At 37.0% G+C, this 23,145-nt stretch overlaps 1 protein-coding gene across 2 annotated transcripts in view; it reads right to left on the reverse strand.

Moving 5' to 3' along the window:
- The window catches only part of GALNT2 (polypeptide N-acetylgalactosaminyltransferase 2), an 86,641-nt gene that overhangs the window by 25,396 nt on the left and 38,100 nt on the right, over positions 1 to 23,145 (reverse strand). For both annotated transcript variants that reach the window (XM_036380593.2, XM_036380594.1), the window contains exons 2-7: positions 12,400 to 12,490; positions 10,421 to 10,574; positions 5,282 to 5,380; positions 4,637 to 4,704; positions 3,671 to 3,736; positions 526 to 647 (exon numbers count right to left, since the gene is read on the reverse strand). In XM_036380593.2, coding sequence (XP_036236486.1) covers positions 526 to 647; positions 3,671 to 3,736; positions 4,637 to 4,704; positions 5,282 to 5,380; positions 10,421 to 10,574; positions 12,400 to 12,490 — 600 coding nt within the window. The remainder of the gene's footprint in view (positions 1 to 525; positions 648 to 3,670; positions 3,737 to 4,636; positions 4,705 to 5,281; positions 5,381 to 10,420; positions 10,575 to 12,399; positions 12,491 to 23,145) is intronic.

The raw sequence follows: 23,145 nt of genomic DNA on the forward strand, positions 1-23,145 counted from the left end.
CCCTGGAGAAAACAGTATAGTTTCACTCTCAATCCTCCCAATTGCTTTTCCAGGACACCAGACTAAGCATAATTTTCATAGATGCTGAGAGCCTCTAGTTCCTGCTAGTTTCCATGAGAATTTTGGTTTGACAAGTCATCCTCTCTCCTATCATCACACTGAATTTTAATGAGGCATAAAGATTCAGGTAAAGTGAATCACATCAAGATGATACTGGTAGAGGAGAATCATACTTTGCTCTAAAGATTTTCAGCTTACTGAGGCAGTCCCCAAAGAACCAAGGAAGCATATATTTGAATTACTTGCAAAGATAGTAATAAATATTCAGATTTTATGTTCCTGTGTTCACAGATTAAATGAACAAAAATATGTTTTAATCACAGAACACTCCAATCATCTCCATCATCTTAAATCAGGGAAAAAGCTTCCTTAGGAAAATGAATAAAATTAATCTAGTATAAACCAGATGGCTTTAATATTTAAAAGCTGCTTCTTCAGGAAATTACTTTACAACTCTTTACTAACCTCAGCTACTCTTTCCAAAAGTGGTTCCAGCCAGTGTTCATTGCACTCACAGTGACTATCCAGGAAGGTCAACACTTTGGCTTGTGCTGCATCTGCCCCTCTGACACGGGAGCGCATCAGGCCTGAGAAGTAAAGATGGAAAGTTTTAAGTACTTCCTGGGGAAAACAATCAACAGTAGTGAGAAACTATTGCATTCTAAGTTAGTAGTCAGATAAATTACTCATACAGGGCAAGTACACAAGCTCCATTATCAAAATCAGATGCTCATTAAGAATTCAGTGAAATGACTTCACACCAAAACACCTGCAAGTGCCCAGCCTACTGCAATCTGCAAGTTTCCATCTGATTTAAGCAGAAGAAGAAAAGTACCTTTTCAAAACAAGTGATACACAAATACAGATGGATCTGTATTACCCTAAGTGGTATTTACACCAATAAATCTTAAGATTGGATCTGAAAACAGGTATGCCTCCTCAAGTTCTACTATGCAACTAAGGAAAGCACCATAATTAACTTACTCTCCCCACCTTTTTGCCAACCCCCATCTTAGTACTTACCAGAGTCTGTACAGACTTCTATGAACTTCTTCAAGAAATAACCATGCTTCATTAATTCCCATTGGAGAACCTTACCCCAACCCATTTGTCTTTCCTCTGTGACTACAGCCATTCTCTTGTTTTGCAGTTTGTTTGGGGTTTGTCTGTTCTGAATAGATATCTTTAGGCAGAAACTTCTGGCAAAACCAAAAGGTTCTTCTCTTTATGTCTCGATTAGATAGATACTCTCACTGATTTACCCTGCTCCTTTCCTTCCTTTTCTTTTACAATCTGTTCACTGGATGACCTCACCAATCCTTAAAGTCCCTTGCTATATATACACATAGCAAGCTTCCTCCCATTCCTTTGCAAATTTCCTCCCTACTTTTTTCTACTACTATTCAAAAATTCATTGATTTCTTTTTGTCATGTGAGACCAAAGCCAAGTCTGTTTTGTTCTGGTTTTTTTTTCTTTTTTAGCTTTGTTTTGTTGTTTTGATTTTTTTTTTCTTCTTTCTTTCTTCATTGTTTCCCACTAAATCTGTTCTGGTTTCTTCAGGCATTTTCCTCCCCCAACAGAAATACTCTAAAAGAGTCAAGCCTGTTACTTACTCCTCCCTTTACAAAATAAATATGCAAAACATGACTATGCCAACAGAACACAAGATGCTTAAGAGGAAAAGCTTGTTTGCTCTGACCAACATTCAATAACAGCCCCATCAAGATCCTTTTCCTATCTCTTATTTCAAGTGTGAGCACAGTTCCAGATACATGCTGTGCCATGGCTCTCCAACATTTTACATTTTATCTGTGGCACACTGACACCTAACTGTACCTCACAGACTTAGTGCTGGTGCCTTAATTTCACCCTTTGAATCTGTTCTGTTCAGTTTTTCCACATCAAACCATTCTTCCAGCACTATTGCTATACTTTTAACTTCTCAAATTGCTCCCTCCAGAGCTTATTATTTCTAAATAATATTGTTGAAGAGCCTACTGTCTTACTCTAATTCTATAGAAAACACATGACAGTGTTTCTAATTTCAGAGTTTAAAAAAATGGATGCGAGCACTTTGGTCATTGAGTCCTCCACAATCACATTCAGGCTTATAATGAATAGAGCTGAAAAGGTTCCACTGAACATTTATTCTGTAGACTACCACACCCTAAAACACATCTGTTCCCATAACAAACTCTGGTACTAGAGATGAGACTAATAGCCAGTAATATTTATTTTTGAAAGAACAGCAGTTTATGTCACTCCCTTCACTGACACCATCTCTTCACGTCAACTTTTGCTGTAAAACACACTGCTTTCCTTTATCATTCATACTACTGATCCACTCTTAGCACACTACACATTCACTAATTCTCTTAAATTTCAATTTGTTTGTGCAATATTTAATCTTAATCTCACAAAGATACAAACTAATACTCTGCCTTCTATCTGCAAACATTTGTGCTCTTCTGACATAATAGATTTGTCAAATTATATTTAATTTTCAGATATACGGATGCACATTCCTAAGCATGTATTTGTATATGCATTGCAAATCAATATTTAAAATTACTAAAAAAACAAACATCAAAAATGTGTTACTTCATTCTGTTTTTTTCCTTACTGCTATCTCCATCTTCAAGTGATACACTGAAAAATGACATTAACTTACTCAGAACCTGGCAACCATGGCAAGTCATAAAAGACTTGCTTTCCTTTGTTCACAAGTATATTCCAAACAGAGTATTTAAACACTAGAACCCATCAGTTATTGCACTAACTTTAATTATGGGATAACACATATTTAGTTTCCAGTTCCTGACAATCTAATGATTCCAGCTCTTCCCCAGGCCAGGCCAGCAGTCTAGAAGATGCAGCTTATAAAAATTAGCAAGGACATATGTGCTAATTCAGTCAGCTATTTCAACTGTCAAATCTCAGTTATTATTTCAAACAGCTGTAGATAACAGTTGCCTGCATCTAATACTTTAAACTCCACCATCAGTGAACTGCTGACTGAAGGGCTCAGTGATGTGACACCACAACTTACAAAGCAACGTAGAAGAAAACAAAAATGTAAGACAAATTTGTTACAGGGCAAACTGGCTTCAGAAAAACCAGCATACTTGGTCCCAGCCCTCCTGGCTCCTCAAACCCTCTAGTCAAAGCAAGTTGTTTGTCTGGCTGTCCATCAACTAAACCCATAAAAACCCAGCAAAAAAAGACGGCTATTTATAAGCTGCATCATTTCAAACACAGATACATTTTACAGTGAGACCTTGTGTACTATGGAAGCAGCTTAACTAAGTATTCAGTGCAGGAAGAGAAAGGAACGGTTGAAGATTAAATGCAATTCCTGAAGGAAGCTCACACTGTAAAAGCCAACAATGGGTAATTGTGCACAGAACAATATGGAAACAATTACAATTACTGTTTTTACCTGCACAATTATGTTTTTTTTTATTCCTTCTACTAGAAGATTTATAAAGTGAAGATCTCTCTTTCAATAAGGCAAGTAAAGAGGAATGTTCCTTTAAAAGACTTGATGAAAACTAACAGATAAAGCAACACAGTGGAACTTGCATCTTACTTCCTTAAAATTAAGCCTACCTTCTCGCCGATCATTCCGAAGAACCCGTACTTTTTCAATTTTTCCCAAGAGAGCCCCATCATCAGCTTAAAAAAAAAACCAATAATAAGTTTAAGAATTTAAAAAATAAAGAAAAAAAATCAAGTGATAAGAACCAGTTTTGCATCCAACATTTGTGTACCAGAAGAGAGGCCATCTTCAAAAAAAACAAAAAAGTTTTGTAGGTGAAAATGTCTGTGTTCATAAATAGTTACTCATCTCACAAGAAATAAAGAAAAATTACCAGGCTAAGAAATTACTACCTTCACCATGTTACTTAAAGCTAGCTTAGTTAAATAAAATTATTTCAAGACTGTAAAATTATTTTCTCTTTGCTAACGTTAGACAGTTTCTACATTACATAGAGAGAAAAAACTTCCATAAGATTAAATAAACTGCTTTCTTTGCCTATAAGAAAGCTCACTTTCTAACCAACATTAACACAAACCTGACCTAAGCTAGTATTAGTAACAGTATTAATGCAAATATATATATTAGCTTCTTCTAAGAAATATGACTCTGAGGTCCATTTCAATTGGTTAAACTTCTGTCATGATACACTAGTACCTACAAGACATTGACTTATTTTAGGTTCAGTAAGATTTTTTCTGAGAGACTGATGGAGACAGGCATCCTTTTAAAACAGCACTACAAAAATATTTGTTGCAAACACCATGGGTTTTATTTTTATTTAAGATAACATACTATGAAAAAGCTCTTTTTAAAAATACACTCTTATTATTTCCTGTTAGCTGAAGGACAAGATATACTGGAAATATTTATAGAGACTTCACATTTCCACAATGACAGATATGGAAGAGTTAAAACTTGGCCAAGTCACTGCCAATTCTCATTGATGTGTCCTATTCTCAACTGACTGATCTATCAGCATCAGGAAATCTTACCAGAATAAGCACAGTAAGGTAGGATCCTATAAAAGTACTTACGATCATTACTGTAGTCATCCACTAGTATGATTTCCTTAATAAGATGTGATGGACTTTTTTTAAGGACACTGAAACAGACCAAAACAAAAAATCATTACCGCAGTGTTAATTTTCCAAAATAATGTCAGAAAAGCAGTTACTTAGTTAAGCTGCAGTAGAACCCTGCCCAGGATGTTACTTTCAACAACAGCTGACGGCATGCTCTTACAAAAAGCATGAAAAGAGGCACAAGTATAATTTTGTGTGTTCCTTCTTCCCTGCCTCCCTAACTCCCTCACCCCCACTATTCCAGCCCCCAGAAATCAGTGCATTAGACAATGTCCAACAAGCAACTTTTGCAGATATCTTTGAGTCAAATAACACCTGGGAATCCATCTACCCTGACTTGTTCTTGGAACAGCCAGCCTCCAAACATCATCTGAATATCAGTCCCATACTTTCATGCATTTTAGTTGAGGTGAGCAATTTTGTTTAACATCAACTACTTCAGGATGTAAGAACTGAAGATCTCAATGAAATTAAAACTTACCTTTTCCTCTTCAGATAGCTCAGTATAGTTCAATAATGGGTTGTTGCTTCCCATTCTTATCACGAGCTGACAGAAATGAATGGCCTTAAAGAAAAATTAGTCTCTCTTGTGCATACCTGACAACAGTTCGAAGCAAAGCAGATCTTGCCTCGTTATGGAAGGTGATCACCACACTAGTGGCTGGCAAGTCTATCCGCCACTGTTTCCGCTGGCACCTGAAAGAAATAAAACCTTGTCAGTTCAACCTAACTTCTTCATCCCAGGCGTGGGAGACTGCCTTCATCGCAAAGCATTTATTGATTAAACTCATAGACACATGGCCTAAGAAGAACTAAATAGCTTGTTTTCAAGTGAGATTATAATCAACCTGTCTTTTGATGCTTTTGGCAGCTGTTTTAGTACACAAAAGACTGAAAAGTCAGAGGCAAACATGGGCAGGTTCAGACAAGTCACCAGACAATCATAATTGAAAAAATGTCTTTTGTGCAGCTGAGTATGAAACCAGAGCCTTTCTTTTACAATAAATTAATTCAATACATCCAAGGCAATATGCATATTTTCAACGAAAATGCATGGTTCACCACATCTTTCTTCTTTGGAATGGCATGTGTCCACTTCTCCCTTTATTTTTAAAGCTCCTGTAACATCCTGGCTATACTCATAGATAAAACTAATTTTCTATTCTAATGAGAATTTGTAAGGATCATGAATATTCAGAATGTGAAAAACAGAGCTAGCTGTGACAATGCTGAGCCAGCTAAAGACAGAACCATATCCTTCCAAACCATAAGGATAATAAATATTCTATCTATGTCAACTCATTTTTCATCACCTCTAGAAACCTGAAATTAATATAATAAGCAAAAAGAAGCAAATCCCAAAATGCTTCCTTCAGGACTACATACAGTTAAGCTATTTAATCTAATAAAATAAACCTAAAAAGATGTTACGCTTGTTATATTAGAAACTAACAGTTCTAGAAAACAATGTATCTTGAGTTTATGCCAAAAGCATTACAATGTGACAAGTCACAATACTGATTGCCATTTGTGCAGTGACACACACCAGTTATGTATTTCTTCCATGCCCTTTAATTAAGGGTAGAATTTTAACAGGCCTAGCTGTCTTCAGAAAGAATAAACCCAACTAGCATACACCTGTAGCAAATTCAGCGATTTCAGTACTTATTTCAGCAATTCAATTTCTGTACTCTGTGCAGTATTAATCAGACCAGTATTTAAGAGAAGTTTGCCACCCACACTTCTAAAACTAGGCTTCTGCCTGTATAAAAGCCCACTCCACACCCAATTAAACATCTGCAACATGCACCATAAACAATACAACCTCCACCTTCTTGGAATCAGAGAGCAAGCAGCAATGCGCTTCTTCCCCTGCCCCACTCTACAAAAACCCAACCACCTGTGGTACTTTTGATACAACACAAGCGCGGTGTCATGCACATTAGTGCCTGCAAGAAACAAAACATTCTCATGCTGCAGTGACCTCACTTGGCTCTGCACAAAAGCAGAGTCTATGCCAAGCCTGCAACCGCTGTGTCAGATTAGCAGGGCCGTCTCTGGCTTTGTGGTGGGTGTACACGATGGCTTTGTCACTAGAGCCCTGCATGGAAGAAATACATCTCAAATGCCTGTGTTCCTGAAAAATAAAGAGCACCTCCTCTAGTGTGAGCTTCTGGCAATTCATCTAGACAGCTAAAAGATGTGTAATTATTATACTCAAAGTCTGTGGTGCCAAAGAAGATATTCTTCATCCTGCTAGCTTTCAAATTACCCACAGAGGACAGAGCTACTGTGCACACAGTTATCACACGAAGCACTTGCATTAGAATAATTAAAAAGTCACATTAAACTTATATTGATCTCTTTGCAGAAGAGAGCACTTGAGCCAGATCACATATTAGGGAGAATTACTCAAGGCAATGAAGCCTCTCAATTTTAAGAAAACTCAAGAGAAAAGCACTACTGTGTATTTCTGAGGGAGAAATAAGACTTCTAGTCATCCAAATAAAACTGGAGGAATGTTTCACCAAGTATCACTGTTTTCAGCTCTTCATAAATCCCTGCTTTAACTGACTCAGTATCAGTCTTCCTCCTACTCTGCTGTGTCAACAGGGCCACAGTTAAAATTCAAACCAAAGAAACAATGTCATTTTTTTTGGCACAAAGATTAACCTTTGTCTCCTCAAGCTGCAGCACTTCAATTTTACATGCAGAGTAAAAAAATAAATGTATTTAAGACAGAACTTGAACTGAAAATTTCAATCAAGACCTTCAATGTTTAACATAGGTCAGTAAAATCAGTTAAAACATGAAAAGTACATTCCTTCCCCCAGTGATTTGGACTGGTTCATTTAATTAACAATTTTTCCGAGAACCTCTGATTTGTTTGAAACCACTTTTTGGCAGAAATATACATTTTAACCAGTGCAAGGAGAACATTCATTTCAACTGGTACTAAAGACACAGGAAAGTTTATTTCTTCTCTACTTAAGAGTAAAACTTAAGCATGAGGTCAGAAGCTTCTAATAGGTGCTGAATGACAAAGAAAACAGTTCAGTGCAGCTATAGTACTTGACAGTAATTCCCAAAAATCATCACATCACATCAATTAGAAGATGTGATCAGAAATCACTAGTCCAAAGCATACATGGGGAACATTGGTCTAAAAAACCATGGGGTATTTAATCCTTTATTCCCCTTGGGAAACTATTTTACTCTGACAGAAGGACAGGTCTATGAGTTTGCTATTACAACTGTGACACCCACTTGTCACTTTCTGGATTTCCCAAATCTACCATGAAATGAAAGGAAACACAGAGGTTTCTTAGAGTTGTTGTGAGCATCAGCCCAAGTGGTAGTTTGTGAGCATCAGCTGGAGTGAAAATCCATGTTCCTGCTCAGAGCTCTCTCCACTTCCTTTCTTATGTTGTATCTGCCTGTTTCTCCCTTCTTCCTTTTGCTTAAAACAAAGGCAAGCAGTTAAAATGAGTGAACCAAAAGTGTGTGGTGGTACTGCTGGCATGCTTTCACAAAAAGCACAAGGAAAACTTTTGTCTTCCTGCTAGTAAAAGTTTGCATGATGTAAATATAGACTTAACAATATAGTATTAAAAAGATGCATAGCTACACTCACATCTACATATGTAATGCAGAATCCTGATAAACCGCTTCTAAACAGTCTAGAAAATTTCAGCAATTAAAAAATTCTGCTATGTAATTTTTTTTAAGTCAATGAGCCTCTTGGACACATCAACGCAATTAATAACAAGTTATTTAAGAAGAAACAAAGTATCTTCTCACCCAGGTTTCTTTCCTTAAAGAAGACTGCAACAGCTCCACGAGAGATCTTAATCTCAACCCAGTTGCCTTCAACTTTATTAGAAACTAACATGCTTCAGAGTGTCTTGTGCTCAGACAGTCTTCTTCCTATGGCTATTGCTTTTGTTCTTTCCATTGCACACTTCCCAAAAAAAATATTTCATGCAGCTTTTTCAGCTTTTGCAGTGAAAGGTCTTCCCAAAATAGAATGAAAATTAAATGCAGCGTGGCAGGGAACTCATTAAGTACAGCTTGTAAGAATGATTGCTTCAGTTTGTTTTACTGTTTGGTTCATTTTTTCTTTAAAAGATGATTATTCACAGACTGATAAGCACTTAAATCTGCTCCATGGCACAGTCTAAGTAATAATCCCAGCTCAGATATAGCCTGTCCCAGTAACATATCTCTTTCTGGGTTCTTTTCCAGCTCTGTTTAGTGGAAACACTTAAGCAAGCCAGCATATAATAACAAGAATAACAGTTAAAAGAAACGACCATTGTAATATAATTTATCTCTGGATATCTCTCTTACTTAAGTTATTCTCAACAGACAGCCTTTGTCTTTAGAGACATGCCCCTTCCCCCCCTCCCCCCCCAAGGTTATTAGGTATATAAAAAATTCCAAATTCAGCATATCTGAGTCATAGAAACTTCTAAAATTTGAGAGTTGAGTTGGATCTCTTGGAAAAGAATACCTGATCTAAAAAGTTAGAATACATTTCTTGTGGAAAAAAGTATATGCTATGAAGAAAACTCAAAAGTAATTTTAAACTCCTCAGTACAACATCACAGGCATTGAGCTTTCTACTGCTTTCTTGACAACAGGTGAAACATCATATTCTTCCTACTTTGACATGCAATTAGCAACAAATTACTTGCTTTACCCCATCTGCAACTACTTTGCATAAAGAAACCTAAACCCACACTATTATACAAGGGATTTCAGAAATGACTGAGTTTCTACACAAATTTTCTTCACTAGGCCATTTCTGATTAAAGAGCTTTATGGGAGACAACAGGAATCTTCCTGTTCTCTTTCCTCTTCTGGGGTCTTTTTTTGCTTCTTCTACTTACAAATCTGTGAATGTACATTCATCCTAACTGTAGAATTAGCTAGGCAAATTAACCACACATATGGTTGGCTAATAATATGTTTCAAGACTGGCTTGCCTAGTTTTTAATCCAAACCAAACCAAACCTGGTTTTGTATTTTCAAGTAACAAAGTCCTAATGAGCAACTTTTTTTTAAGCAAGACTCATGCAAGTTATTAAATCCTTTTTAAAACGAAGAAGGTCTTTTCTAACCAATAAATAGTAAGTAATATCCTTCCTTACTGTGAACTGTACTGTTTCCTGAAACTGCACAAGCAGCCTGAAGTATAATTCTGTCCTATGTTTACCCCGATGTGACTAAATTGATTCCTTTAGGTTTAGAGTTGACAATCATCACATACAAACAGAATCACAGAGTGACTGAGATCCAAAGTGGCCCTGGAGATCTCTGAGCTCAAATTCCCTTGAAGCAGTGCCTGCTACAGCAGGCTCTGCACCGGGCTTTGAATAACCCTAAGCCTGGAGACTTCACACCCTCTCTGGGCAACCTGCTCCACTGTTTGATCATCTTCACTTTGAAAGAGACTTACAAACATAGAAAACAAGAAATGCTACCAGATAAATAGGAAAAAAGAAAGACTGAAATGCAGCACCAGTTTGGATATATAGTACACGCTGATGCAAGTCCTGGAAACAGAAAAACTTGAATAAGACTTATTGTTCCTTAACCCACTGTTCAAGGATCAGGGAGTTTACTGCTACTGGCCTTTCTAAAGCTGGAAAGTCCTGCTTCAGAAAAAGCAGCTCAAGAGCAATAAATACAGAAAGGCTAATCCAAGCCAAGATGGCTCAGTTTGGCACTTACTGATCATGCCTAGTGTCAGGAATGCTGCGGTCCATTCGCAGTTTGTCACTCTCCACCTGATTGAATTTATTCCGTGCGTAGGGATCCTGGCCCGATCGCACCACAGTAGCACCAACATAGGCATCCTGATCAAAGTCTTGCCACCGAACTTTCCCTACAGTAAAAAACAGGAAAACATCCAGTTTAATAGTCATGATTTAAGGAACAGCATTCAGTAATCCAAACACAATTGATGAAAGATTTAATTAAGTAACTAAACTTCAGCAGTAGTGTTAACAGTGTAACATCAAAACTCACTTATATATTAAATTTGTCTAGACTATCCTGCAAATTAGTATCAAATTTTTAAAACAATGCAAAGAATCTGCAGAAATATGAATACCAAGCTTCACTGACACAAAAATTCAGAAGTTTGCCTATATTAACTGAAAATTAAAAAAAAATTATTGAAGAGTGTATAGTTCTGTGACATCTTTGATGTTTAATTCCAGACTCTAATACTACTTTGCAGTAACAATTCTCCAGTCTGTTACATCAGGCCATAAGAGACTACTAATCAACATATGAAATGAAAAAAGCCATGACCTGCTCTACTGCACACTTAATCTTACTTCTAGTTTCAACCCTTCCAGCTTCTGACAGCTCTCCCTTTCAACCTGTGACACTTCCCACTCCCTTTAATACTCAAACAGGCTATTTAAGGCCACTAGGAAAGCATAAAGCTTGGTCCAGAATACATAAACATTCAAAAAAAGGGAAATAAGAACTTCTGGAAGGTGCAAAATTGGCTGATCTAACACCAGAAACAAAATTTGTAGACAGGTCTGTTAAGCAGAACAAATAACTGAAAATATCTGCCAGAAACCAACTTAAATAAGCCAGGCTCTTCAACTTTTGGAGATTTATTTCTCCATACATACACGAAGGAAAGGCTTTGCCAAAAAAGTAGACATAGATAACCAGTCTTTTTTCTCTTCTCCAAAGAGTGCCTAAGTTAAGGTAGGCCAATGGATACAGAAAAAAGGCATCAATAGCAAAGAGCTTATGACTGAAAAAGAAAAATCATGCCTCACATGTTCTTGGGGATGGGAGTTCCCAGCTGCTTAAAAGAAAGCTTGCCTGGGTTAGTTCTTTCTGCAAGAACTCATAGTATTTCAAATGTTCGGCCAGACATATTTGTAAGCAAAACACAAGGATTCATAGAAGAGAAGCAAAACCTGTGATGCTATCTCATCAGTAGTTGTCCTTGTCACAGGTTAAACTTCTTCAATTGTGTAAAATATTCAAATTCAATTTTCATTTTTCTGTATGCTTTAGTTTGTCAATTGTAGCTATATATGAAATCTCCTTGATGTGAAACAGTTAAGCAACCAAAGAAGTTTATGTAAACATTTACGTGAAATGAAGATTCCTTAACACTTAGTTTTCCTAACTCATCCTCAAGGCTTGAGGATTTCACTCAAACAAAATAAAAATCATGTTGCTCTGTTATTTTCCAGCATGTGACAAATACTAAGCAAGCATGAGGAAAAAAAATAAAGTACACCAGCACCACAGTTAGGAAAATCTGCCAAATCAAAAGCTAGAAATAAATCTAAAAATGTATGAACCTTGGCTGAATCTTCAGTCAAAATAACAGTCCCAAGGTGACTTGTCTGTTGCCTGCCAGCATCATCCACCAAGAGAAATGGACTACTGCTGTACCAGAGGCTTTTACAGTATCTCAAACCTACTGAAGGACAATACAAACATACTAGCAAAGAACCACACTCCCTATTTTATCTCAAAGGAGCAGTGAAGCAGGTGAGATTTAAGGATGCTGAAGCTACAAGCACAAAGAAGTACATGTTGCTAAAATAATCCTAGCACTTTCAAACTACAAAGAATTATTAGAATCAGAACAACTGCAGTGTTTTATGGCTTCCACTGATAAATGTTTTATGGCTATGGATCTTTCATAACAAATCTTACTGCAGTACCGGGAGGTAGTGTCTCCACACTTTGTGCCTTGTCCTCCACATCATTGCCACGCACTTCTTTCCTTTTGGGGTCGATATCATTTGGGTCCTCCTGAAAAAAAAGTAAATAATCTTTAAAATAATCTTAATTTAGTTTTGTGTCTTCAAAGTAAACTTGGTTTTCCAGATTTTAAACTTAGGGTGGTCCAAGAAAACAAGGATTTTAAGAGAAACAACGATTATTCTCTCAATTTCTTGAAAAACACAATAAAAATTGAGTCAGACTTTTGCAATTAATTTATGTAAAAATTCTTCTTTGGGAAAAAAAAAAAGGAAATTATTAGGAAAGATGGAAAAAGATGGAATTCTTTTTTAGTCAGTTATGTTCCAAGGAGCTACATGGGCAAAAAGGTTAAGCAAGACCTGAAGAAATCCCTGCTCTAACAAGGAACAGCCTAAACAAAGTTCTTTGAAAAGAGAAATCAGGTTATCTAGCAATTATATCCAGAATGGCACCCCTACTATTGGAAAAATACTTCAAAAATATTTTCTCTGTTAATATCATGGGAGTTTATTCTGGGCTTCACAGGCAACTCTGCTGGATTTGTGATTGCAGAGATATTGATGATTTAGATGGGTGGGGGGCAAATAGTTTCACCAAGTTTCACCAAATAGTTTCACCTCCTCCAATTTCCAGCATTTATTTTGAACCTATAAATCTCATTTTCCTTTCAACAGGAAAAAAAAAAACCTGACCACCACATTTTTGCATTCTTATTACCACAAAAATACAAAATATGAAGCTGGAATTACCCCATTATTGGAAGAAGTGGAGAAGAGGTTAACTTTAAAACAAAAACTAGCAACTGCATGGACTGTATGCCAATTTGTACACTACACTTGATTTAAGTGCCATCAGCTTCTGTTGTTCTTGCACACTTGCCAAAAGAAATTCTGTTTCCTTTTTTTAAATCTGCACCAAAGGAGTTCCATCTATAAAACCAGTTATATTGGCACTATTCTGAGAAAGACAAGACCTTTACTACAACATGCAAGGAGATACAACACTATGCCTGTACTAATCACTGAGTGCACTGAAGCCAAGCAGTACAGAATAGTTCACATCTCTTACAGGAATCTGCCAGAGTCTCCAGAGCAGGGTGATGGTGTATGAAGCGCATACTGGAAAATATCTCTGCTGTCCCAGCTCCTAAGCCACATCTGGGGAATTCTTTGATGGAACAGTAAGTAGTTGGAACAGACCTAAGTTACGCTGGGGAACATTTCAACCACAAATGATACCATTTCAGCTTGTCCCCAGGCATCCCAGAACTTTCCAATGTAAATGCAGCTTAAGTCACTAAGTGCTAAATTGGCACTAATATTTTAGAAATATGTTGAAAAAGGCAACATATTTCTAAAATACTGAAATGAAAAGCTAAATACAGATGCTTCCCCCACCCCCCCACCCAAGAAATACAGCTAAATCAGTTAAAAACTGAGTACTACTCTGAGTACTACTGCTTAGAGAAAGCTGTAGGACAACAACAATGAAAAAAACCAAAGAAAACCCACACCAACACAAAAGCACACTCCCAAAACCACACAACACGTTTCAAGAAAATGTTTATGACTCACACTGATGAGGGAAATTATGTCACTGTGCACTGAGTCCCACCAGCACAGTGAAATATATACTTTCTGTATTTTGAGAAAGTTGTATTTCACTCATTATTTGGCTTTGTGCACCATTTTAAAGACACTACAGAAACATTGAAATCCAAGTATCAATGGTAGCTGCAAAATTCAATGAAGCTCTTTACTATTCCAGATGACTGTAATGAGTCTAAAAAACACATAAGTTGAAAAATAAATGTAAAACATCTGCTAAACAGTAGAAATAATAATAAAAGTAATAATGCAACGGTTTCTCCTGTAATTAAACAAAACAAACTATTGAGTACTTCTTCACTGTCCCCCTCCCTTTAAGTCTTTGGGGTAAAACTCTGCCTTCACATTAATCCTTCTAGGTAAGGTGCATGTACCATTGAGAGTAATTATCAAGTTTTTCCACTTTGGATTTTGTTGCTGTTGTGTTTTGGTTTTTATAAAATAAACAAACTGCCAAAGGCAAAGTTAGATTCAGAAATCTCACAGTTAAATGCCATTTTGAATTCTTATAAATGTCACCCTTTCAGGAAACTACTTGGTACAGCCTTCAGACATTTTGAGGTGAGGTAAGCTGCCACGATGGAAGTTGCCACTGCATATTGCTTGATGCTCACCTTGCCTCCTATGACTTCTTATAAAACAGTATTTTGATGGGAGAGTATGGGGCATTAAGGGATATTTACCTTGTACTTTGTGCCCTAGATTAGGACTTAGTGGCTCTAAAATCAGCAACTCAGTTTAAACTGATACTCTGGTGTAAGCACTAAATTTCATCCAATTAAGACTTTGGAAGGTACATGTGGGAAACCCCTACCTTTTAGGTGCAAACAAGATGTTACATCCTTTAGCAAGAACTTGAGAGCAGGAAAAGAGATGAAAGCAGTTATTGAAATCACAGGCATAAAAACATCCAGTTTCTTTATATCATTGATTGCAAAGTACTTCAGCATAGTAATTTGGTGCTATATAGGAATCAATCATATGTTCAAATGGCATTACCATGTTACCATCACCACAGAGTTGCTTTTTCAGCTTGCCTTGCCAACTTCTAATGTGATATTAAAAGGCCACTTGCTTTTGAGGAGTAATCCTCTTGGTAAAAGACAACAATGCTGGCACTGACAAAACTCATTCATACAGAAAGCTAAGCTTAAGGGAAGATTGAAAGCAACTTAAACTGCTTAAGAGGAGGCACAGCTCTTTCATCATGAGAGCACAAGAGGGAGATTTAATGAATAAAAATTAAAAAGAAAAGGCTACTGTATTTTTCTACATTAAAATACTACTAATACTTTAAAATAATATTTTCCTGACATTTTTAAAAAGAGCTGACAATTTCAGGCTACAACTTGGTATGTAAATGCACATGGACAACCACTTTGAAGTTATTGAAAAATAAAAATGTGGCTGCCAGCTAGCAGAGACATTGACCACACATTAGATGCACACAGAACACCACTAGAATAAAACCTTTGTAGCCATTGCTCATGCAGTTATTTTCTTAGGCCAGGACACATATCAACAAGAAAATAAATGCACACACCAGCTAAAATGCAAGTGTTGCAGGGATTTGGCATATTTTAATTTTACACATCATGTCACTGCTTCTGCTACTGAATCAGAAATTAGTGGGAAGACATGCAAAGAAACAAAATTGCAACCTTTCAAGTCAATTCAGTGGGAAATATTACAATAATACTACGGTAATATTTTTAACATAACAAATAAATGTACATTAATTTTTTAATTCAATTCTCTAAATACTTTCGCTATTCCCAGAGCTCTGAAACTAAGGGATGCACATTTATTTAACATTTTGTTAAAACATTCCTTGCAGCCATAACCCTGCACAATTCATTATGGTAAACTGACTAATCTGAAGGTGGGGTGGATTTTTTTAGGCTGATTAATCACGGAGTTGCTGCAACTTTTTCTTTCAGGACACTGCAAGCTCTGCATGCCTCAGAAAGCCCACATCTACTGACAAACCTTGCTATTACAGCTCACTTTTTTTGCCCTGCTCTACTCACTCACTCCATTAAGACTAGCTGGAAGACTAAATTTGAGACATGTTGAAGATGCAACAGCAAGCTTCTCTGAGTCTAGTTTCTGTGAACTAGACTCAAAAAAATTGTTTCAGGAAATGATTGGTTACACATTTGCAGCTGCTCTGCTGCAGGGAAAAGGATGAGGTAGTTCAAATTCAAAGCAGGATTCAAACATTTTTCACAGCATTTCTACTCATATACAACAAGACATTATGGTATTCCATGAGAAATTTAAGAGTACTCATTTTGAGTTTAGAAAGCTATAATTATACACAGATGTACATTAGTGGATAATGTCATTACCATTATTTAAATATTCCAGACCACTTCCCTTTAGTTTTGGTGTATTTGTATGCATTGAATATTATATTCCTTACAAGCATTGCAAAGCAATTCTTCGTCAGTTGTTATTTCACTTGGCATCACAACCAATTTTAAACAGTTCCAAGTCCCTAGGTATTGTGTCTATATAAAAAAATTTAAACCATATTTAAAACTACTACTGTTTTTCTTATTTTTGTCTCACAATACTTTTTTTTCCTTTTAATTATAGTTTCAAGTATCACGGATTTGACATTTAACTGCTACGAACTAGATCTCATTATAGCAGAGATTTCAACCCCACAGTGGCTTCCTATCAAGAGAACAACTTAACAACATGAAACATCCTTAGATACATTAAGATATCACACAGACCTTACAAGTAGCAACTCAACACAGATCTCTGAAAAGCTCTTGAGTTTGGAAATATCTCAAGTGGGAGCTGACTGTGCTCCCAATACCAGCCATTCCTCTCACAGGCAACCTAGATGCTGAACAGCATGCAACATTTGGGCACAAGAGATGGCTGTGAGTTATGTGCTTCCTGGACAGGTAGACACTTAGACAAAATAATTGAGAAATGTATCTTTGTTGAACAAAATACCTGTTAAGGCTTAATATCTGTTTCAGAACTTTTTAGGTGAGGGCTACTGCAGACAGATTTTCTTCTAGTGGTGATTTTCTAAGAGGAAAGTGAACACTGGCAGCACCTTCAAAGAGCAGCATTTGATCCAGCTGGCCTAACACAAGGCTGTGCTGCATCCAGCAGTACAGATCAGTCACACCAATTGATGGCTTTGGAAGGGGTGCTCTCACTGCAAGATGACTCCTCTAAGGACTTCATACACTTCTGTTCTGACCACATAATTGGGACCAGACACACAGAAGCACTTCCATGTTGTGTGGAGCAGCACTTGGCATTGCAACAGTGTAATGCCTGCTGAAGTTTGCATCCCTAAACCAAGCATAAAGGCTCCTCCTAAGAAAAAGACTCAGACATGAGGAGAATCTGACAGCTGACTAAGACACTGACACACTAAACCCAAGTTTCTTTGTTGCTGCTTAGTATCTCCCTCTGTATTCAGTGTCTGCCCTTCTCCCCACCCCAATTCAGCTCACAATCTTTCAATTACCCATCACATCAGCAGAGTAAGCTCAGAAGCACCAGCTCCTTCCAACACAGGAGTTCCTTCAGCAGAGTCCAGTGTCCAGCTCAGCCTGATTTCTGACCCAGCACTCACTCCCTGCCTCCCAAGGAGTCTCCAGAAATACAACTCCAGTCTCTCCTGCTGCAGGAAATGAATCCAGCTTCCCTGTGTGCCAGGCAAGCACTCTAGCAATTTAATGTAATTACATTATGGGGCACCCACTTCTTCCCTTCTCAGCAAAAGCACTTTATACAAAACAGAGATAAAGTATCCTCTGAAAATGCCTGGAATGCTGCTTCTTACAGAAAAGACAAGCAGAAAATATCCCATAAAAAATGTTAACTTCTTCTGACTGCAAACCTGCTTAGCATACCAAAGCAGACATTTCCAAGCACACCAAGAAGTGAAACATAAACACTGAAAAACTAGATATTTTGCAATATTTGATTATCACTGTTAGTGTCCAAAATTATTACAGCAAAGATGATTTCATTTTCGTTCTAACTCCTTTACTCAGTGTAAGTAAATTGCTGTCAAAGGCACGTTCTTTTCATCTATTTGAGTACTCAGAACAAAAATAGAAGCTTCCAGCAGGAGAAGCACACACAGTCCTCATAGGAACAACATTTTATATTTCCCAAACAAAACAAAAAAACCCAGGGAAAAGCATCAAGATTACACCTTGATAGCTGCATATACAGGAAATGTGTTTAGATATACTCTCAGTTAATACATTCAAAACATTTTGAAAATAGCAATTACTGTAAGCTGTACTCTCTAGACAAAATTAAATGCCTTTGTGTCCTACCATCTCTGTAAATGTTACCTTTACTTAGTACAAAGTACATATTTTGTAGCTTACAGGCACTATCTAAAGTACTAAAACAACTATAAAACATGACATTTTCTAAACCTAGAATGGGATTAAACAAAAATAATGCTTCATCTGAGGTTTCTGGAAAACAAGTATACATATTCTCTGAGGAAGGTCTCATCCAACTTTGCAGTTGCAGACTTATTTGTACAGCAATTAGGATCAATTGGAAATTCGGGATCAACTTAATTTCTGGGCACAATAGACCTACTCAAATGACAAAAGCAAAGGAGCAACAGAAAACTCCAGGTAGAACAGGTCAGGCTATTCAAGAAGTATAGATAAGTATTAAATATGAAGATTTGCATACAAGTATATTTTAGGTTATCTTCAAATTTTCATAAGTTCTCTAAAAATAATAGCATGACTTCTCTCCCCAATACCCACATTGGTATAACATACACTGGATTAACTGATTAGCCCACAAATGCTATACAGTTTCAGACTGTATTTCAGCATTTTACCAAAAAATGAATTTTTCTGTAAGTACCTCTCAATAAATTTTAAAAAACCAAACCCACAACACTTTTACAGCTTGGTGAGAATTCAGGTACCCAGCTCCAGGTAACCTATAATAAACCATGTTTCTTTTTGCCTAGAGACTTCATCCACTCTAGTGATAAATGTCAAAACTAAGTGGGACAACCTTATCACTTACCAGAAAAGCAGAGAATTAAACATTACTTGCCTTACAAAATTGACAATCTAATATATCACCAGAAAGAGGAAACAAAAAAACCAGAAACCCCAGAAACTAGAACACGCTTTCCATTTCCTTCCTTTTCTACAGTGAAAAAACACTGTTAGAGCCAAAATGATTTTCAGACTGACAGTTAAGGCAATGCAATGACACCTCCCCAAACAGATGAAGTGTGGGTAAGAACACATCTTGCTAGAGGCTAATTCTATTGAAGTCTTTCATGCCAAAAGAAGCCCTGCCAACCAAAGATCTCCACAGAGGCCACCACGGACAGAAGCAGAATCAGCACCTGCTGTGCAGTGCCCAAGCAGCAGAAAGCAAAATGGGACTCTTCTGGCTTGACTCTCACCTCTTCACAGAAGCAACAGAAGTGAGGGGAGGGTCTCATACCCCAGACAGAACTCAAATGGACAAAAACACTGCAGAGCAGTCATGAAAAGGCTTTACCGTTTTTTCTAAGATCACTCAATCCTCATGATTCATGAAGCTGCATAAATGTACAAGGATAGATGGCAAAAAGAAAGGGGAGGGAAGAAGAGTAGGAGAAACATATAAAGGGTATTGGGACTGACAGAAGGGAATAATCTCAAGTGCACCAGTGGCTTTGAAAGCAAGGAATAAACACCTCTAAGAATGGCAGCAAGTCATAAACAGAATCCAGTATTTCCTGGTAAATTTATCATGTCTCAAAAAATCCTCACTTGTCTGCATTACCTGCCACAAACTATGAAAATAAAACATCAGAAAACATTTGCAGTGACTATTTCAATTAAGGGTAACATCAAAGGCTATTATCACTCAATTTTAGTTCCCAAAAGGAAATATTGATATTGACAAAAGACCTTTCCTTGAAAAGTTAATTCATGTGGGTTTTTAAAATAATGTTGAAAACAGCCTTCTATTCCGAAAGTATTTGTCAGTACAGACACAGTTATATGATTTATATTATAAGTACACACTCAGCAGCAATAGTATTTAAGTTGCTCTTTCAGTTGTGCTAGATTGGGAAAAAAAAAATCTAAGAATATATTAATCACAAATCATCAATCAAAAGGAGCTGATTGAGCTGATCTATTAGAGATATGCAAGCAAAAAAAACCCCCAAAACTCCAACAGCAAAAAGAAAGCAAAACTTTACTATTTGCAACTTGATAAAAACATCTTACTGGTATATTCACCACCAAGGAACATTTTGTCATCATGTCTGATGCGAGTTTAAAAGTGTTTTGAAGTACATACTTAGGCAGCAGCAATAATTGTAGCATGCCTATCCCATAACTTCTAATGTTTGCAAGTAATATTTCTCTTTCTTGTTTGGGTTTTTTTGTTGTTGTCTTTGTTTTCTGGGTTTTTTTGTTTTAATTGATGAGTTTCTGAAATGGGAAAATGAAGAAAAAGGGGCAACAGCTTCCAAACAGGACATGGCTTGGTACACAAAATGTATCTGCCCACTGTGTTTCTTTTAAAGTCCATAGCTCTTGCTTGAGAATTACTGTGCACATTCATTTTCTCACTCAAGTGCTTTCCAAGATGTGAAACGTGAACCTCCAAATAGCTTAATACAAGTACACAGGCCTCAATTCAGATCCAAGGGGTACAGAAGCCATGTCATTCAAAAAATTTATGAGATTAGACTAAACTCCTGTTTAACAATCCCAGTTGATTCTACTTAGAGCAGAGGAAAGATCCCATGGAACAACTAGTCCAGTAAGGGGGAGAAAGGACATGATCCTAAACTGCTGCAATGTTTTGCACAGCAAATGTGGAGCTGGTGCTGCTTCCTCTGACAAGGCAGCTGCTGCTGACAGGGGCTGTTCACACCTCACCACATCTCCATCCCCAGCTGCTGCACTGTCCCCACTGCTCCCCTTCCAGACACTGGTGTGCCACATCAGCTCATCCAACTCATTTGGCTGACTTGATAGTGAGCTGGGGAGAGGTGTGGATGTATCATTTCACTGGGTGGGATTTTCTAAACCACAAGATCAACCACTAAATCTGCGGTACTGGATGCGAGGAAGCATTCCCAGCTAGGGTAGCAGGGAAAAAAGTGCCAAAAGGGGTATTCCCATTACAAGTAAAGGATTACAAGTTCAGCTACAGCATTAAACTACCCATCACTCAAAACCACTACAAATTTTCCTTCCTTGAAAGAAGGCAATTACTCAACAAATGCTCAGGCATGATTTAATGCCACCTCTTAATTCTACAATATCAGAGGTGTCTGAGGAATTAGTCTGTATTTCAAAGTCCTACCCCTAATCCTCTTGGAATTCAAACTCATCACTGCTTGCTCTTAGCTCTCTAAAGAATGACTTGCTAAAAAGAAAAAAAAAAAGAAAGCTTTTGCACAGGAAGAAAAGGGAAAGCACAGAAAGCCAAATTTTATTTTAATATTTACTTATGTGAGAAAGTGTCATATATTTCTGGAAGTCCCGGGAATTAAAGTTAATTAATTAAAATAAAAGTGAAGTACTGATCCAAAACTGTAAGTATACTGAAGTATTCCAATAGCACAGGCATTTGTAAGTCTCCACCTATATACATCTGAATGAAACAATAAGAAAATTGCTCACCAGTGATACAAGAACCAGATGCAGCAAAATGAAGAAAAAAAAATCCCCATAACTTGTACATGCATCTTGAAGCACAGAGAGCAGAAACAAAGTAATTGGAACAAAATCCTTTTCGCTTAGTTTTATTTTATAAATATTTAAACCTGCAAATGTACCTGAGATCAAAAGGATATCAGAAATGCAATTACATCTAAAACAAAAACTGCTGGGGCAGTCACATCTAGAGTTTGTTAGCAAAGGGGAAAGGTGACTATTATACCAAAATAAGATAGGAATTGTTCAACCAAGAAAACTATCTTGCATTAAGGAAAAAGGAAAAAAATAACCACCAACAAGATGCAGCTGACAAATTCAATGTTTTGCTGGATGAGATCTGTAGAGCTACAATGCAATAAAGCAACACAACATCACAACACATTTTCTCAGCCATAATGGAAGGTTACCACAGGCATAAGGAAAGTGACGATAGACTGATTAAAGTTGCTGTGTCTTGGAACTTTTCTGTAGAATGCAAGAGCATTGTGTTGGTCTCTAAGAAAACAACAGGGGGAAAAGAAAGCAAGACTGAAACAAAAATCTTGACTTCTTTTTAAATGGAAAAAGGTGAATCTTCAGATTCAGAAATCAAGGCATTGAAAAACAAGGAAACCATTTCCTTCTACCTCTTTCAAGGAGGTCATCTTTGAACACAAAGAGATGAAATAAGTCCCTGGAGTCTGAAAAATTACTTAGTAACTCCTCTAATTAAATAACCTTCAGAGAAAGCTTGTGCTTGACAGATGACTTCTGCCTTCAATAACTCTCTGCATATTTTCCCTCTATACCAACACTAGGATTTATGATCAGGTCTCTGCAGCTCTGGGCACGTGACACAGTACACATAGTACCACTTTTCAGCATCTGTGTTTAACTGCAGATCTGCAGATTTTTACTAAAAAAAATATTGTCCACAGCTAGTGTGAAGTTTTACTCCAGTTCAAAAATTCTGACAGAAAATGGTATCTATTAATGCATTAAACATAAAAGGCTCCATACTACAAAATTCACATGGATGATTTCCAATAACATCTTTGATTTTTGCCAGACCCAGACAGCATCATTCATCTGCAATAGTCAGGACTACTAAATCAAAACTCAATCCCATAAGGAAACAAATGCCTACCCACAAACAACACAAGAAGTGTGAAAGACAGACCCCTACATCAGAAGGAACAAATACTAATCCCTCCTGAGATAACAGACATCTATACTTCAAATTTTTTCTGCCAGACTTTAGTACTAAGATTTCTACCTGAAGTAGGCGATGCAGATCTTTATATCTGTGCTCAACACAGAACAAAACTGATTATTCCTTTGAAAGACACTATTCTGCAATAAGGCACCAACTGGAAAAGAAAAAGATTGGAGGGTTTTTGTCTACTGAGGTTAG

This window comes from Molothrus ater, chromosome 3 (assembly GCF_012460135.2).
Source record: "Molothrus ater isolate BHLD 08-10-18 breed brown headed cowbird chromosome 3, BPBGC_Mater_1.1, whole genome shotgun sequence".
NCBI classification, from domain to species: domain Eukaryota; kingdom Metazoa; phylum Chordata; class Aves; order Passeriformes; family Icteridae; genus Molothrus; species Molothrus ater.